At 45.2% G+C, this 18,087-nt stretch overlaps 1 protein-coding gene across 1 annotated transcript; it reads left to right on the top strand.

The window, feature by feature from the left end:
• Positions 1 to 595: 595 nt before the first annotated feature.
• On the top strand, positions 596 to 11,040 carry IL12B (interleukin 12B; the record flags this gene model as incomplete). Its single annotated transcript, XM_084762319.1, has 6 exons — positions 596 to 683; positions 4,415 to 4,690; positions 5,924 to 6,038; positions 7,796 to 8,013; positions 9,235 to 9,437; positions 10,912 to 11,040. 6 exons carry the CDS (start codon positions 596 to 598, stop codon positions 11,038 to 11,040), a joined length of 1,029 nt encoding a protein of 342 aa, XP_084618445.1.
• Between the last annotated feature and the right edge of the window lie 7,047 nt (positions 11,041 to 18,087).

Raw genomic sequence — 18,087 nt, 5'->3', positions numbered from 1 at the left:
GTGAGTTTAAAGCCAACCTTATTTATCTACACAGTGAGTTCCAGGACAGCGAGGGCTGAGCCTCTGTGTCCAAAAAAAAAAAAGGGGGGGGGGATGATGGTAGGTACCAATATGACAGTTCAGCATGTAAAATTACTTGCTACACAAGCAGGGTAGCCTGAGTTTGAGCCTGGAATCTATGGTGGAAGGCAACAGCCAACTCCCAAAAGGTGTCCCCTGACCTCCGCATATGCTAATGCACACATAGAATAGTAATAAATAAATACTTGTAAAGACAAAATAGTGTCAGATGGCTGGGCCCTGGGATTCTTTCAACTCTAGGTAGCCTGCAGTTCCCTATTTGGAGAGTTTTTCACCAAAAGATAGAATGGACATCCTATCATCCCAGCCCAACAGTGTAGAAGAGAAAGGAGAAAAATCAATATTTAGAAGGCAGATAAAGTGTGGGTCCTGTTAATTGGATAAGAATTGACATTCTCTCTCTCTCTCTCTCTCTCTCTCTCTCTCTCTCTCTCTCTCTCTCTCTCTCTCGTGTTCCCACTTTCTCCTCCTTCTCCTTCACCCCATCTCTTCCTCCTGTTCCTCTTCTGTACAGATGTGTCATCAGAAGCTAACCATCTCCTGGTTTGCCGTGGTTTTGCTGGCATCTCCACTCATGGCCATATGGGAGCTGGAGAAGGATGGTAAGTGGCCTTTCCTTGTTTTCTGTGGTGCTCCAGGTTCTAAGCCTGAGCTCCAGGCAGCCTTCTGGGAAAGGAGCTGAAGTGGGCAGCCACACACGGGCTCTTCGCAGGAAAGCCCTTGCTCAGGGGAAAGGCAGGGTGAGCCTCCCTTCTTCCGTCTATCTCTGCCTCATTAGGTTTCCATGTTGGATGACAGGAAAGGAGCAAAGCCACCATGGTCTTTGCCTTTAATACTAGAAAATGACTCTTCTAACCAACTGAAATTCCCTAGTAGAGAATTTGAAAAGTAGCAAGGTTGTCTCCTCCTGTCTCCCGTTCCTCCACACTTCATCGTCCTCTCCGTGGGCTCTGAGATGGTTTTCTTCTGGCTACTTTGGGATTGACATTCACATTGACTTGGGTTCAAACCGTGGCTCTGCCAGGTATTGATTCTGAAACCTTGAGCTGGGTAACCTCATGGCCTCAGTTTTCTTAATTGAGTGTTCAATATTGCATGGCCCACGTGGACTGTTGAGAATGTTAATTAATACAGAAGACAACATATGGTAAAGTGAATATAAAGATTAGCAAGTACTGTTGCTTTAAAAGAAAAAGCCCCTAACTTGTCATTATTATCCCAATGGAGATGTGATTGTGAGTAGACTGGTGGTGTTGGCATAGCAAAGGGCACTCTCTGTCCTTGTACTTTCTCACACTGAGCAAAGGTCCATCACCTCAGTCCTCAGGTGTTCCAGATAGAATCTCAGATGCTTCAGGAAACACATGGTAAGAATGTCAGAAGTGTCTGCTTTTATAGCTATTCTACAGTAGTGTTTGATGTTTATTAAACACAGAACCTCATGTAATTTTATAACAGCCATATAAATCAGGAGCTACCTATGTCCCATTTTACAGATGGTGAAAACTGGAAGTTCAGGAGTTTAAGTGAATTGCCCACAATGGGCAGAGCAGGGCACCACCCCTACTTAGCCTCCCCTCAGAGCCTGTGTGTTTAAATGCTAGAAGATGCTACAAGGAGGGCATGGAGCAACAACTGCTTCTGTGCCTATAAAGAGGAAAGGGGCATAAAAGGATTTCTCAGCTGGTGCTTAGAAATAACCTTTTGTGGACCGAGAGAGTACAATACCAAGACTGGTACCTTAAAAGAAAAAAAAGAAGAAGAAGAAGAAAACAAAACAAACAAGGCCAATCTTTTCATCCATTCACAAGGGCTAAAAAGATACTTAGCAGGTAAAGGAGTATGCTGGCAAGTCTGATGACCCGGACTTGATCACTGGGATCTACACAACAAAATGAGAGGATCGATTCCTCTAAACTGCCCTCTGATCTCCAGACATGAGCTGTGGCTCATGTACATACACACACACACACACACACACACACACACACACACACACACACACACCAATAGAATTTTGGACTCTCTCCTTAGTAAAGCCTTTGCCACAGTCAGATCTACAACTTATGGTTCTGTTGTTGTTGTTGTTGTTGTTGTTGTTGTTGTTGTTGTTGTTTTTAAGAGTGCTTAGGGAGGAACGGAGGCCTTGGCAGAGTTAACTCCTTAGTTACTTCTGATCTGGTAATCTACAGAAATTTCAGAAAATCAGTCCAGTGGGGTCACAGTGATGGCCGGAAGCCCGGCAGATAACTAAGCTCAGATTCCAGTATCTCCAAGAAGGTCTTTTCCTGCCCCAGAGCCGAGGTCTTCTAGGGTTTCTGAGACCAGGCTCAACAGGAAAAGAACAAGCAGCACTGTTCAGTTGCCTAGAGAACAAAGAAAAACCAGAGGAAGTCAGAGGCTCCTGTGGTTTGGTGTCAGCTCAGGCTAATGATTTCCAAAGAGTCTGGCCCCAAGTGATTTTTTTTTCCTCTTATCTTTGCTTCCCGTTCAGCAGTTACAAATCCCACTGAGGTAAAGTGAGGGCTTTGCATTTCACAGTGCTTTATGCTTGAATGCTAATCACAAAGCCACCATTCACAGGGCACTTAGGGGAACTGTCTTAAGCTTGCATACAAATCAGTTTATTTGTCACCTAAAGAGAGCACTAATATTTTACTTTCATTTTTAAAAAGAACAACATCAGACTCAAGCATGGTAGTCATACCTGTAATCCCTGAACTTGGATGACAGCCCATGAGTGTGTGGCCAGCCTGGGCTACAAAGTGAAATTCTTGAAAGTCAGATGATGACCCTAACCTTAAAGTGGCTCAGTGTCCCTTTCCACACCCAAGGCCGTGGGCTCTCTTAAGGCCTTCAGCTGGTTCTGAGCCACAGCTGTGTCATTCCAAACCCCAAGCTCTTCATCACAGTGTCTTCCATATTTAATCAGGCTCCCAGATCATCTAGAAGACTTAACAAATGGGTCACTGGAGCCAACCCCAACATTTCTGACTCAGCAGCCAAGAGCAAGAATTACCGATGAGTTTCTTGGTGATGTTGCTCATGGAGGTTGGGAGACAACCAGGTTTTGAGGACCACTGACTTAAGCTACTCTTTAATAATTGATGTGTGGGGAACCTTTGATGCTTTGTCACATGAAGCTTCGATGTGATGCTCCCCGGAATACCTTCTTATGCAGACATTCCTGGAGGCTCACTTAGAAACTGGCATTAGATAGCGTCTCACAGCACAGGAGACAAAACACCTGAGCTACAGCATTTGGGACACTTCACACTTGATGGGACCTTGCTTAGCCCTTTGGCATCAGTACCTTCCTTCAAAGAATGAGGAAGCAACTGGTGTAGCGAAGCACACCTGTAATCCCAGCACTCAGGGAGGCAGAGGCAAGCGGATCTCTGTGAGTTCGAGGCCAGCCTGGTCTGCAAAGCAAGTCCAGGACAGGCAGGGCTACACAGAAAAGCCCTATCTTGGAAGCAAAAACAAAAACAAAAATGAGGAGGTTATTGTCTACTGCTTCATAAGAGTATAAATTAACTTAAAAAAAAAAAAAGGTAGCTAATGACAATGTCCATTGATGAGTTTTATGTAGAAGAGGCTAAAATCCTAAATCTTCCTGGATAATCGTAAGGGTTTTCCAGTGTATTTGCCTGGCTCTTTGGTCTGTGCTTCATTGTGATGGTGGAAGTGGTGATGATGATAAGAAAAAGCTAGCACAGAGTTAGGTTGCAGTAACTGTGCTAAGGCGCATGCTTTTTTCCATCTATCCTCAGAGCCAAACCTACAAGCATGGACACTATTGTTCTTTGCATTTTGTGAGGACTCTGAGGACCCCAAGCTCTTCATCCCTTGCTCAAAACCTCCTTTCCAATTAGAGAAGACAGGATTTCCTGGTCTTTCTTCCTCCACACCTATGCTTTAAGCCACTCTGTTACTCTGCTCAACACTGCCCCCTGTGTCTTCCCTGTGAACTGCAACGGGAAGCTTACTCCCCTCCCTCACCCCCTTCCCCCAGCCCTGCCTTCTGACAAGGAATCTTGTGGCTGTTTGCGTCTTTCTTATTTCAAGGTAACCCCTTTACTAATCAGAGATTAATTATAACAGGCCACTTGCCCGTTAATGAGTTGGTGGCAGCTATAAAACTGCTTCTCTGTTCTGTGACCTTGAGCCCAGGCAGGGCTCCATGCCCTAAGACCATCTCCGCAAGCATTTGCCAAGCTCTCGTAAAGCTATGATGCGTCAAGGGCGGTGGGGATGTCCAGACAGTGAATGCAAGCTCGTTTCAGAGTTGACGGAGCTCAAGCTTCGGGTCTTCACTGATGGTGCTCTACAGTTTATGTTGTAGAGGTGGACTGGAGCCCTGGTGCCCCTGGAGAAAGCGTCGCCCTCACCTGTGACACTCCTGAAGAAGATGATATCACCTGGACCTCAGACCAGAGAATTGATTTTAAAGAGTCTGGAAAGACCGTGACCTTCGAAGTCAAAGAGTTTATACATGCCGGTCAATACACCTGCCACAAAGGAGGCGAGACTCTGAGCCACTCACGACTCCTGCTCCACAAGAAAGAAAATGGGATTTGGTCCACTGACATTTTAAAGGAGCAGAAAAGTAATTCCATTACCTGGAATAGTATCTTTTCTTCTACCTCTTCCTTAAAATAGAAAGAAAGAAAGAAAGAAAGAAAGAAAGAAAGAAAGAAAGAAAGAAAGAAAGAAAGAAAATAGTGATTGTGTGTGTGTGTGTGTGTGTGTGTGTGTGTGTGTGTGTACACATGTGTGTACAGGTGTATATGTATGTGGAGGCCAAAGGACAACCTTGAATAGTATCCTCAGAAATGCTTGTTTTTCTTCTCTTTTGAAACAGGAACTCTCATTGGCCCATAGCTCACCAATAAGCTGGCCTGGCTGGCCAGTGACACCCAGAGATCTTTCTGTCCCCAGCTCTGAGATTACAAGGGCATGCCGTCCTTCCTGGCATTTTTTACCTAACTAGAGTCCTCGTGCTTGCCAGACAACTTTATCACTGTCACTCCCATTCCAGCCCGTTTGTCCCTCCCAAGAGTTACAAAAACTAAAAACTTGAAAAGGCAGGACATATTTAGTGCAGTTAACAACTAAACATAAGTCCCATCATCTCCATTTTCCTTGGTTTTCCTGGAATTCTTGGGCTATTGGCCATTACTATCCTATCAGAGAGGGAGAGTTTAGTGGCCTTTCTGAATGCATGTTTTCAAGTTTTCTTTGAGTAACAGAGATATTATTGGTTATCTGTGAAAAGTTAGCCAATATGTTCAGTTGATAACTCAATACTGAGATGACAACTCTGGGGGGCGGGGGGACGAATACAAAGTAAGTGCTGCAGCACATCACACTCTACAGAATCGGTATTGTATCCAGACATTACCAGTCTGTGCTGACGCACATGTCAACAAAGCAGCCTTTTCCAAGGAAGTTGATGGATGAATATCAGGTGTGGCACATAGGATACTGGTAGAGTGCTTGCCCAGCGTGTGCAAGGCCCCTTGTTTGCTTTTTAGTACCAAAAGAATTTTATGGCTAGCATGGTGGTTTATACCTATGATCAGAACTTGGGAGGCAGATACAGGAGGATCAGGAGACTTGGGTCCTTCTATGTCGTGGCAATATGCTACATGAGACCTTGTGTCAGCCCAAGCCACAAAAGACCTTGTCTCAAAAAAAAAAATCTCACCCTTGTACCATTTAGTCATCCACAGTAAATAAATAAATAAATAAATAAATAAATAAATAAATAAAAAATAATAAACTTTCTTTACTAGTAGAAAACTCCTAAATATCGAACTGCTTTCTTTTTCAAATACAGATTCCAAAAATAAGACGTTCCTGAGATGCGAGGCACCAAATTACTCTGGGCGGTTCACCTGCTCCTGGCTGGCAGAAAGAACCGACCTGAAGTTCAGCATCAAGAGCGGTAGTAGGTAAGGGAGCTGGTCTACTTCCTGAGCGTTCTGCTAGGCCTGTTTCCAAAAGAAGATAAGTACAAACTGTCCATGGGTTATCAGTGAATGCTAAGGGAACAGCATAGTCAAGTCTATTTTTTTTTTTTTCAACGTCCCTCTGCTTGCCTGTGGAAATGACATGGGGCTTTAAGCCAGCCCTCTGAGAGTAGTTGTCTGGTGGTTTTGAATTCACTTGTTCAAACTGCCTGACAATACTTCATTAAGGCTCACAGCGCAATGGGGAGAAATTAAATAGGGTTCACAGCTACAAACAACTTGCCAAGACTCTACCTTGTGTCAAAAACAGAAACAGAATGCTCTAGGCCCTCGCTCTAGGAAGCCCTGGACCAGATTCTAGAACCCTCTGAGATCTGAGATTTTTTCCTAAAGCTTTTTCAACTTTTTTCTGCCCCACCAACACCAGTATTCTGAAGTTCAGTTTATCCAACACACGTGGGCTTTCCCTAAGAAACCATTTCCCACGGCTGCATAGCTGGTGGTCTGGCTGCTCCACAGCTGACCTACCAACTAAATCCCATGTGGAGGGCAGTGGATTAAGTGCCCTGGCCCTGCTCCTCTCTAAATAAGCAAACTAGGGGCTCACCGTCCCATCTTTAGCATGAATTTGCCATGACCCAAACATATCTAAGGAAAACAATGGTTTGGGGTGACATTGAAGTCCTTGCTGCTCAGATGAGAATTTTTTGAGCTAGTCAAGGTGGCCCTTAAGAGGACCACATACATTGCCGGATGCCCGCCTATAGTAACATGGCAGACCTCAATGAGCTTTAAAAAAAAAAATCAGATAGACCTAAAAAACTTCTTGCTAGAGAAATCTTTGTGTTCATGAAGACACTGATGCATGGATAAGAAACACAGATATTTTACATAATTAGCAAAGGAATGTTCAAATAGAGCATTGATGTGCATTTGTTGAAATAACCTAACTGCCGTGTTCTGCCTAGAGAACTCCTCCACAATCCTTTCAGAGAGGAAAAAGATGGTTACAAACTCACACATATATAATTTCCTTGTTTTTCAAAGTCATGTTAATATTTGGATAAAATGAATATGTTTATCTTAAATATTTATTGAAAAATTCTGAAATTAACAAACTGAACAGTATCTTTATCTGGCACTCAGATTTAAGTTAAAAGGGGGATTTCAGAGACACAAATGTTTCCTTTATAAGCATCTTTGTCACTTTAATTCTTTATACTTAGTACCTATCAATATTATGAATGATATAGAGAAAATTTAAATTTTTTTTAAAAAAGATTTATCTATTATGTATACAATGTTCTGCCTGCATATACACCTGCCCACCAGAAGAGGGCACCAGATGTCATTATAAATGGTTATGAGTCACCATGTGGCTGCTGGGAATTGAACTCAGGACCTCTGGAAGAGCAGCCAGTGGTCTTAACCTCTGAGCCATCTCTCCGGCCCTGAAAATTTAAATTTTCAATATGAGGGTTTTAAGCAGGTTCTCTTGCATTAAAATATTCCCAAATTCATTCAGGCCAGAAATGTAAGTTTTAGTCTTTTACAGCTAAGTTTCCACTCCTGGAAAGGGCTGGGGTTTTTTTATTTGGTTGTTTTCAGTCTGAGGGTTTTGTTGCCCCTCCCACAGGAGAACTCTAAACAGCTGGATAGTCTGTTCTCAGACTGTAGCCACCAGGCACTTGTTCTCCGATCCTGTATATACAACACAGAACTCTTTCTGTCTTGGCCAGCTCCCCTGACTCCAGAGCAGTGACATGTGGAGCAGCGTCCCTGTCTTCAGAGAAGGTCAGAGTGGACGAGCAGGACTTTGAGCAGTACTCGGTGTCATGCCAGGAGGACGTCGCCTGCCCCACTGCCGAGGAGACCCTGCCCATTGAGCTGGTGCTGGACGCACAGGAGCAGAATAAATATGAGAACTACAGCACCAGCTTCTTCATCAGGGACATCAGTAAGATTTGCATGGGAGTGTGTGTTTGCCTGGGAAGCCAAGATGCCTGGGAAGCCAAGATGCTATTTGTCACGTGTTCGTGATGCCCTTGGGTATAGGACTCACCTGCGTTCTTTTTCAACCTGCACCTCCTGAAAAGCATGATACAGACACTACTGTCTACATTTTTACAGAGGAGGACATTGAAGGGTTAAGGCACCTTTCCCCAGATTTCAAATCTCACAGGCCAGCAGGCCAGACCCAGATCTGCCCAATGTAGCAGTCATTTTACGACATGTCTAATCTGCTACCCAGGCAGATGATGCAGCAAACCCAGGAGTCACTGAAGCATAGTACCTGTTCCCAGAGCCACAACTTTCCCTACCAACTGCAGTTTTCACGACTCTTTTTTCTCTAGCATGGAAATGCATATGTATGGTTATAAATTCCCTTGGGCATTTGCTTCTAAGTCAACAGGCAGAGGGGTTGTCATCCTCGTTTCCTTTACCATGTACCCATGGAGGGCTCATCTCGATAGGATGTGGTGGGATTCGAGAACCAGATTCAGGATTTGCAGAAAGTCTGTAGTCCATAGGGATGCGTCTTATTCATGAGAGATGGCCAGAAAAGAGACCTCTGAGGAGATGACTTTTGGCAGAGGCCTAAAGCAAAGATGTTGGTAGTATTAACCATACTACGGAGGGTATTTGTGAAGTGTCTATCAGGAACCATATAGTCATGGTGTGGAATGGGGCTAAGCTTCCTGCACTGGACCGCACTCCACAGAGGTCCCTCCATGTAGAAGAAAGTGCCACTGGATGACCCCGACACACACTGTATCCTCATACAGAATCCACTGGGGGGCACATAATGGATTGTGAGGTCTGGGTCAACTACATGCTTAGTATAAAAGTTGGGGATCAAACCCAGAGAGGGTGTCCCTGGACGCAGAGCCCAGATACCAGTCTTTATTAAGCAGGACAACCCGACCATCAGGGACTGCCAGTCTGTGCCATGAAGAAAAGGTTCTAAAATATAGGGTGTGGCTAATAATGGCGACTTCCTTGTATGGGAGAAGCCTCCTCAGCAGGGGTCCCTCACAGGTGCTGCCCTAGTGCTCAGAGAAGTGAAGGAACTGTCCTAGAGACTGAAAGGAGGAGGAGGGCTCGGTCATCTCAGAAGCCTAAACCCCGGCTCCAAAGCCCTGCCAGGGTCTCAAAGGATGCTTGTCTTCTTCTGCAGTCAAACCGGATCCGCCCAAGAACGTGCAGGTGAAGCCTTTGAAGAACGATGAGGTGGAGGTCAGCTGGGAGTACCCTGACTCGTGGAGCACTCCCCATTCCTACTTCTCCCTCAAGTTCTTTGTTCAGATCCAGTGCAATAAAGAAAGGACTAAGAAGAAGAGGAAGAAGACTGAGGTGGAGATTGAGAGGAAGTGTAAACAGGTAGGATTTACGAGGCCCATGCTGCAGATCCCAGCAACCAGGACTAGAACCGTGCTAAGGGCTTTCTGCATGTGTCACTCACAACCTACACACACACACACACACACACACACACACACACACACACACACACACACACAAACCCGAAGGCAGCCAGTATTGCTGTCACCTCTTCACAGAGAAGGACAGTGGAGCTCAGAGATGCTATGACTTGTCTAAGTTCGCCCAGCTAGAGCAGCGACAGAACCAGGACCCGGTGTCAGTCTGCTGGAGGCAAAGGCGGTTACCCCAACCACCCCAATCCTTCCAGTAATCAACCATCAACTCTCAACTCAAATTATCCATGATATAGAGACCTAGTAGGATCCAGGAACCTAAAATGACTAACTCAACTAAGTGAATATAATAAGTGCTTAGAGCATTGGTTCTGGGCTTCACCCATTATGGATAATCCCTACTTCTCTAATATACTGTGCAATGCTTTCACTAAGCAAGGTGCCCACACCTACCCAGGCTAATGTGGTGGCTTTCCAGCCTTCTGGCCCTTAACAAGGGATCTCTTGCAAAGTCTGGGCAACAGTTTCACAGAACAGTTAAAATAAATGGCTTTTTCCTACATACATTGAAAATGTGGCAACAATTCGGGTCAGAGATTAAATCATTCCTTTAAATCAGTAGCCCCCAAAAAATGAGGTTATTTTGAAACAGTTTGACTGTTACCTAAAATCTTGCTAAGTTTCAGCCCAGTGTACATTTATTCAATGTACATATCTTAAATAGGTAGTGCTGAGTGCTTTCTACTTGCTAGAAACCTTCTACACATTTTATATAAATACTGTACTTATCTGCTGCAATTCTTAGAGGTAGGCATTATCATGGGACCTATTCATAAATAAGGAGAAAATACAAAGGATTTTTTTCGGGGGGATCCAGAGATCCAAAGACATTTTCCAAAAGCACCACAGCTGTTCAGTAGCACCGCTAAGATTTAAAGTCACCTTGGTAAACTGCCAGGCACGGGGGGAAGGTATTTCTTGATAGCCAGAAGACAGCTAAGAAAAGTTGGTCTCAGTCCCAACATCAGCTTCATATTCTGTGATTGCCTACGAGGCCTTGCTGCAAGGCCGCTACTCAGAGAGATGGGAGGTGAAGCAAGTCATTGCTGTTGGTGCTTACGAAGTAGAAAAGTGAGGCAGGGGAGATAGGTGAGTCATGCTGAAGCGAGAATCCCTGAATTCTAACTCCCAGAAACTATATAAAAGCTGAATCATAATGCCTACAACCCCAGCTAAGGGATGAGGTGGGACACACACACACACACACACACACACACACACACACACACACACACACACACACACACCTCTGTTTGTAGCTTCTGCCAGCAGGTGGTGCAAGGGTAGCATCCCAAGGCAGGAACATGCCAGCCTGCCCTGTATTGCCTAAAACTCTTAAACTTCTCTCTCCTTTGCAGAAAGAGCCATTCCTAGTAGACAAGACCTCTGCCACAGTTGAATGCAAAGGTGCAAAAGTCTGCGTGCAAGCTCAGGATCGCTACTACAATTCGTCATTCAGTAAATGGGAGTGTGTACCCTGCAAATAGGTGAGCAGGTCTAGGAGACCCAGCCGTACCCACATAATCAGTGGTGCTGGTGAAGGACAACAGTGGGAGCTGGGGGTTGGGCGGGGGGGGGGGGTAGAGTTCCTGGCGTAGACATACCAGTCAGAAACACATTTGTTCATTAGCAGATAGTAATTTGATGCCTATGTTAGGTCAGGCACCGTCCTGAGGCCAGGGATATTGCAATAAAGAAAACAGGCATGGTCCTACCCTTGTATGGGGAAAGGAAAGAAAGACTGGATGAGGAAGACACCAGCAGCCGGAGTAAGGGGGACTTGGAAGTGCACAGAAGTTAGAACCTTGTCCTCAGGGCTTTAGGGAATCACTGAAGCATTTTTAAATAAGGAAATTTCCTGATCAGATGCCCTTAAAAAAAAAAAAAACTCTTTCAAGAAAAGCCTTGGCAAGCATGAAACCAGGTGAATTGGAGCCCTGTAAGAAAAGGCTGGGTGTTCTCACATGGAGACCCCCAAGACCCAATGGCTGGGGATCATGTATGGTGAGGAGCAGGAGGGCGTTGAGGATATGTTCCTGATCAACATGGACTTACCACATTCCTTTACAGGATCCAATCCCAGGATGCAACATTGGAAGGAAAAGAAGTGGAAGACAATAGGAAAGGAAAGTTTCACCTCATGATGGAAGAGACCCCCAAAGCTATTTTCTGCTTGGCTGCCTTTTTCCAATTTTTAGGTTCAAAATGACACCTTTGCTATATTTCTACATTTAAATGTTAAATGCCTGCTGAGACAAAGGGCTAATTTATGTACAGATATTTTAGCATTCTACTTGGTTTTATGCTATTGAAATATTTAAGTAATTTATGTATTTATTAATTTATTTCTATATTTATCATTTGTATACCAAGATGTACTGAATATTTCATGTTCTCATGACCTGATCCACAGGGATCAAAATATAAGCTTGTTATCTTTTTAACAACTCTTCAACCGAGGCTGCATAGGTCCGTGGGCTTTGGGATAACCAGTAAGAACATAACATTCTGACACAAGCAGTTGTGGCCAATACAGACACAGGAGGCATTTGGAAATGTGAAGAAGATGTGAAAAAGATTCTGAAGAACTCAGTGCTAGTTCCAAACTTTAAGGAAGATTTCCTAGATGTGATATTGATAAGAAACCAGGGCCACATGTTTTTCTATTAGCCATGGGTAATATTGGTCCAATGCTAGCCTAAATTTAAAAGAGTGTTTTAAAACTAGAAATTGAAATCCAGGTTTGAGTAGGTAGCTCAGGGGGCAGTGCTTGCCTAAGACTCTGAGGCACTAGATTTGGTCCCCAGGACTCCATAAACTAACATGGCGCTGCTACCTTAATCCCATCCCTGGGGGGCATTGAGAGGCAGACAAATCTTAAGTTCAGTGTCCTCCTCAGCTATATAACAAGTTCAAAGCCATCCTGGACTGCGTCCTATCCTATCTCAAGAAGAAGGGCAAGGAAGGGGCAGGTGGGGGGGGGGGAGTTTACTGGCTGCCTCCTCACCTCCAGTACTCATAAGACTTGGGAGCAGAGACCTCCTAGGTGTCTGGAAGAAAAAGCAGCTCTTGTAAGATGAGGGGAAAGATAAGTGTAGTTGTGACTAAAGGACATAAAGCCAAGAGTGGCTTAATAGCCACGCAAATGGATGCAAATAAAACCCTCCAGCATCACCATTTCATGAGCCAGAGTGAACCTAAGGTGCAGATATGATGAGACAAGATCCATCACGCCACAAAGGGGTACTACTGCTGCATAATGGCATTAACGGCCATACTTCTTGCAATGACTGCGCTTGTTTTCCATCCGTTTATTTATTGTTTATTTATTTATTTATTTATGCCTTCTGAGAGCAAATGAATAAAAAGTCTTCTTTGCAGTCATCGTCTTGTACTTTCTTGGCTGACTCAGGCATTCCGTTTCCAAGCCTATGTGGGTGCATCGCCCTCACCCCCATCTTCTAAGAACAGCTTCTCCTTGAGGTGATTTCATTCCCAATTGTGCAGAGTGGCTCTTTCCCTTTATAGTATTTCCAGCATCGGCATCTTGCTGAGCTCAAGGAAGGTCCCTGCAGGGGCTCCACTAGGGCACAGAACTGCACTGTGCCCTCCTTAGGGTTTTGTTGCTCCATCACCAAACCTAAAATGACCCCTTTTCTTAGTTTGCTCTCTATTGCTCACCATTACCAAAAGCAAGCTGGGGAGGAAATGCTGTACTGCAGCTTACAGCTTGCCGTGCACTGTGAAGGGAAATGAGAGTAGAAACTCAAGATAGGAACTGCCCCACAGCCTTGCCTATAGGCCAATGCAATGGGGAAATTTTCTTAGTTGAGGTTCCCTCTTCTCGATGACTCAAGCAAGTTGGCAAACAACAACAACAACTAACCAACCCACTCCTACCACTAAGTGAGGTAGATGAACCTTGTCCATGTCTTCCCAGTTCATCCATTCATCAACAGGATTTATAGACATCTGTATCATGACTTGACTTGGTGCATTCGCTCTTAATGTTTGGGGTTTCCAATGACTCTCATGTTATTTTCCTCTTAAAGAGTGCCCATTCCTGACATTACTTGTAAAACAAGGCTGAACACATTTACTCCCATTAAATGCTAAGATGCTCGGCATATATGATGTTTCAGGATCTCGACAAACTGAACAGAAAAGTCTTTTTTTTTTAATCTGTTTTTAAAACAAAAACTTCATTACCAGGAAGAACATGGAGGCCGCGATAGAAGCATTAGGCTCCTAGAAGAATCACAACTGCCAGAGAGAGGCAGGTGGTCAGGTCTCAGTGCAGACGCTCTTAGAAACTCCGAGGCTTACGCAGGTAATTATAACTGCATTGAGGTCAAATGTGCAATGGCCATGTCACTTCTGGAATGGAACCTCTCACAGCACTCCTTTCCATCCTCCAGCAGGTACATGCTTCCACTCTGACGCCGATACAGATGTCCCATTTAGAGCTAAGCAGTCAACAACCATTCATTCTTAACACATGGATCAGTTGTGAATTTCTGCATTAACTGCTGCCCACAGCAGAAGCTTCTCTGGTTGGGGTTGAGACCAACACTAATCAACGCGTATCACCACAAATATTTAAGAGGCAGGTTTGATGGCATGTCCACTTGGCAAAACAATAGTTGTAAGTAGTGCCATGACTTCACAAACCATTGCCACTTGACCGGGTTTGTACCAGGCATGAACTCCTATTATGAATCAGGCCTCAAATTCAAAAGAAAGTGATGATTGGTTGCCACCATACTGTTCATGCCACTGGTGCACCAGTGGGCACAACGTACAAGGCAGGACAGGATTGCAGCATTCTGGGCACTCCACTGGGTAATACCACTGATAACTTTTCACTCTTTCAGAGGCCTGCATTGTACTTTCCAGCACTATGAGAACTGGCCAGCAAGAAGTTTTCAGGTCAGTTCCAGCTTTACTTTTCTATGTCCTGACATCAGAGTGGTCTGCTTTTATAAATAAAGTTTAATTGGAACTCCTCCACTCCCAAAATCAAGTCTCTTTATTAAAAAAAAATCTATTGAAGATCTGAGCAGAAAAATCTCAAAATGGAACCAGATGGCCAGGGCCTAAGCCAGACCTGTTATGTGAACACGTGACCTTGAACAGGGCATCAGGCATGATCTGCTGTCTGTCCAATCAATATCCACTCCCAAATTCCTTCTCCTTTTAGAAAGCTGAGCACACACTTTCAAGGCACTCTCCCTGCTCAGCAAAACCAAAGAGGCCGTTTCTGGCCTATGGGAAGTAAGAAAATTCTACTGGAGAAATGCTGAGACACCCTGGCTTTCCTGATGAGAGATTAAAAACCATGGACGTCACTGTTTCTCTCCTTTCTCCCTTGAGCAGACAAAACTTGAGAAGCTTCAGAGGGACATCTGGTACTTGGGAGGAAAGCAGTAGAGTCTATTCAGGTAGATTCTGGACCCTACTGGCAACGTCATGCCATTAAACAACTCTCTAATAAAGAGCTACCCCCGGAATACTTCTTAGTGATGTCTTTATAGTGTTCTTTATAACAAAATGCCTCAGGCCAGATAATAAATTAAGAATAGAGATCTATTCAGTTATGGATCTGAAACTGGGAGATCCAACGGTGTGATGCCCGTGTCTGCTGGGGATCGTTCTGTTATGTAACATGCTGGAAGCCATCAGAGGGTTCAATGTAGCTTTTCTTATCTTCTCACAAAACCCCTACTGCCACCATAGAGCCCCCACCCTCACAGCATCACCTAATCCTAATATCTCCCAAACAGGAGAGCCTCACCTTCAAATACAGTTAACACATGAATTTCAGTATTACATTTTTCAAGACATAAGTGACACCCCAACAGACTGGGAGAAGATCTTCATCAAGCCTACATCTGACAGAGGGCTAATATCCCAACCAAGGACCATGCATGGTGAGGACCTAGACCCCCAGCCCAGATGTAGTAGATAGGCAGCACAGTCTCCTGTGGGTCCCATAATATGGGGAACAGAGACTACTTCTGACATGGACTCTGGTGCCCATCCATTGATCACTTCCCCCTAGTGGGGCGACCTTGCAAGTCCACAGAGGAAGAGGATGCAGGCAGTCCAGATGACACTTGATAGGCTAGGGTCAGATGACAGGGGAGGAGAGAGGTGAGGGAGGGAGGATGGGACCAAGAGGAGATGAGGGAGTGGGCTATAATTGGGATGTAAAGTGAATAAATTAAAAATTAAAAATTAAAATGTTTTGGTTTGAGGTTTTTGGGGGGAATGGGGAGGGTCTCATATAGCTCAGGCTATCCTCAGATTTACATCCTATGTTGCCAAAGATATCCTTGGAACTTCCAATCCTTCTGCTTCCACCCCCTAAAAGCTAGAATCACAGGCCTGCACCCCACATTCAGTTTTTAAGTGATTCTGATCTAACTTAGGGCACACTACAGGCTGGGCAAGCACACTACCAACTGAGCTACACCCCAACCCAACACATGAAATGTGGGGGAACACATTCCTTTTGGCCACAGGAGAATGTTGGGAGATTCTCACACAGTTGTGGCTCAGGAAGAAGACAACAAAGACAGAAAGCAGAAGTGTGACTTTCCAGCCAACTTCCACCTCCCAAGGCCCTGCCACCTTCAAAATAGTGCCACATGCTGGGGGGCAAGTGTTCAACAGATGAGGCCATGGATGTGCTCCAGATTCAAAGCACAAAAAGGTACACTGCTTATCACCAGAAAGGAAAAAAAAAATGCTAATTGTGCACTGTGTGTTGGTTTTTAGGGGTGAGGGTGGAAGGCCAGATGCTGATGTCCAGGTCTTTGAGAACTAGGCTGAGACCGAGGAATCATCCATCAATGGGGGCGTGGGGAGGAGATAATTTGACATAAAGTCCTCTTCTTACAAGTAATTGGCAAACCCTCCTCCATGTGGAGCTACCCAGACGCAGTGATTCCCCACCCCCTGACCTCAGGGACCATACAGTCTGTTAGGAGAGTGTTTAATACACCGCTAAGGTGAGTGAATTAAAACACAGCCCAGCTCTGATAAAGGTATTTGCACAATAAATGTTTCCTTTACGGAGGTTTCCAGCTCCTGGGAGGAGCCTTTTCTTTGTCATCTTCCCAGAACACAGTCGTTTAGCATAAACCTATCGATTCACCTTGCCTATAAATCAGACTCGAGCCTTGTCCTTCTGTTTCCACACAGCCCTTCTTCCCGGGCAGCGTTTGTGAAGAAAATGTCTTTAGACAAGAACTTTCTCCAGAGGGTCGTATTATACCAAGGAAATTAATTCCCTCTTTCAGGCTCATAAAATGCAAAACGAAAATCAGCATTGGAGCTGAAGGCTGAAGGAACCAGGTGCGCATACTGAAAACCCTTCTTCTGCGACAAGCGCGCTGGAGGGGCTCATTTGCATTTCCCTTCACGCGGGGCGCCGGGCCCGGGTTCTGCAGAGTCGGGGCACTCTGGCTGCCCTCCCGCGGAGCAGTACAGCTTCCGCACCGGTAGATGCCAGCCTTGTTGGGCTTGAGAGCTCCACAGCTGTTCACCGAGCTCCTGCCTTGCCTCACAAAGAGCGCAGACCACCTCTAAACTCCACCCCACCTGGCACCTTCCCCAGGTGCTAGTAGAAGGTGGTAACCAAAGCGTGAGAGAGGAGTGGGTATCTCTACACCAAATGTCCTCTAGTGGCCTTGGGCTTGACGGAGAGGGACACACTGAGGATGTCCACTGTGGTTGTTGGGCTTCTAAGGTCAGACACAGGAGAAGCGATCCTAAATCCTCTCTTCCTCCTTCCTCATGGTTTAGGCCTTGTCTTTTTGTTTGTTTCTTTGTTTTCTTTTGTTATGTTTTTTCGAGATAGGGTTTCTTTGTGTAGCCTTTGGCCTTTGACTCACTTTGTAGACCAGGCTGGCCTCGAACTCACAGAGATCAGCCTGCCTCTGCTTCCCTGAGCGCTGGGATTACAGGTGAGCCCCACCCACTCCCAGCTTGGATGGTATCTTGATGTAAAGCTATGTTTCTCCACCTACCAGGCACATGGCAAAGACAGGGCTCCCAAATCACAGCACGCACGCAGAGCAATGGACTGTTTCCCAAACCCATGGGGCACTTTCTAGAACACTCTGCTTTCTTCAGCCATGGCCAGTCCCTTTCACTGAAATCCATCCACCCACCCACCCACCCCGTCACACCCAACATCACCCCGACTCCCCACCCCCTCACACACAAACACACACATTTCCTCAGAGGCTCACAACCAAAAGTTGTCTGACTGGTTTTGAGCCGGAGTCTCTTTGTTCAGCTGGGCGTCATAAATGAAGTGCCACCACACAGAGTGATTTGGCAGGAGGCGTGTAACAAGAGTGCCAGCTGCACCTGCAAAGCTCTGGTTCTTTTCAAGCAGAATTTATTGGTTTATTTTTCTGTGTAATTAAATGTTAAACTTTGGGAGTTCTACTATGAGAAGCAGACAAAAAGCATAATTGTCCCACCCCAGTCTCCCCTCAACCCGACTTCCCCACAGAAAGCCC

This window comes from Acomys minous (genome assembly GCF_964271855.1).
Source record: "Acomys minous genome assembly, chromosome: 16".
Lineage (NCBI taxonomy): Eukaryota > Metazoa > Chordata > Mammalia > Rodentia > Muridae > Acomys > Acomys minous.
This window is presented reverse-complemented; position numbering and strand designations above follow the sequence as displayed.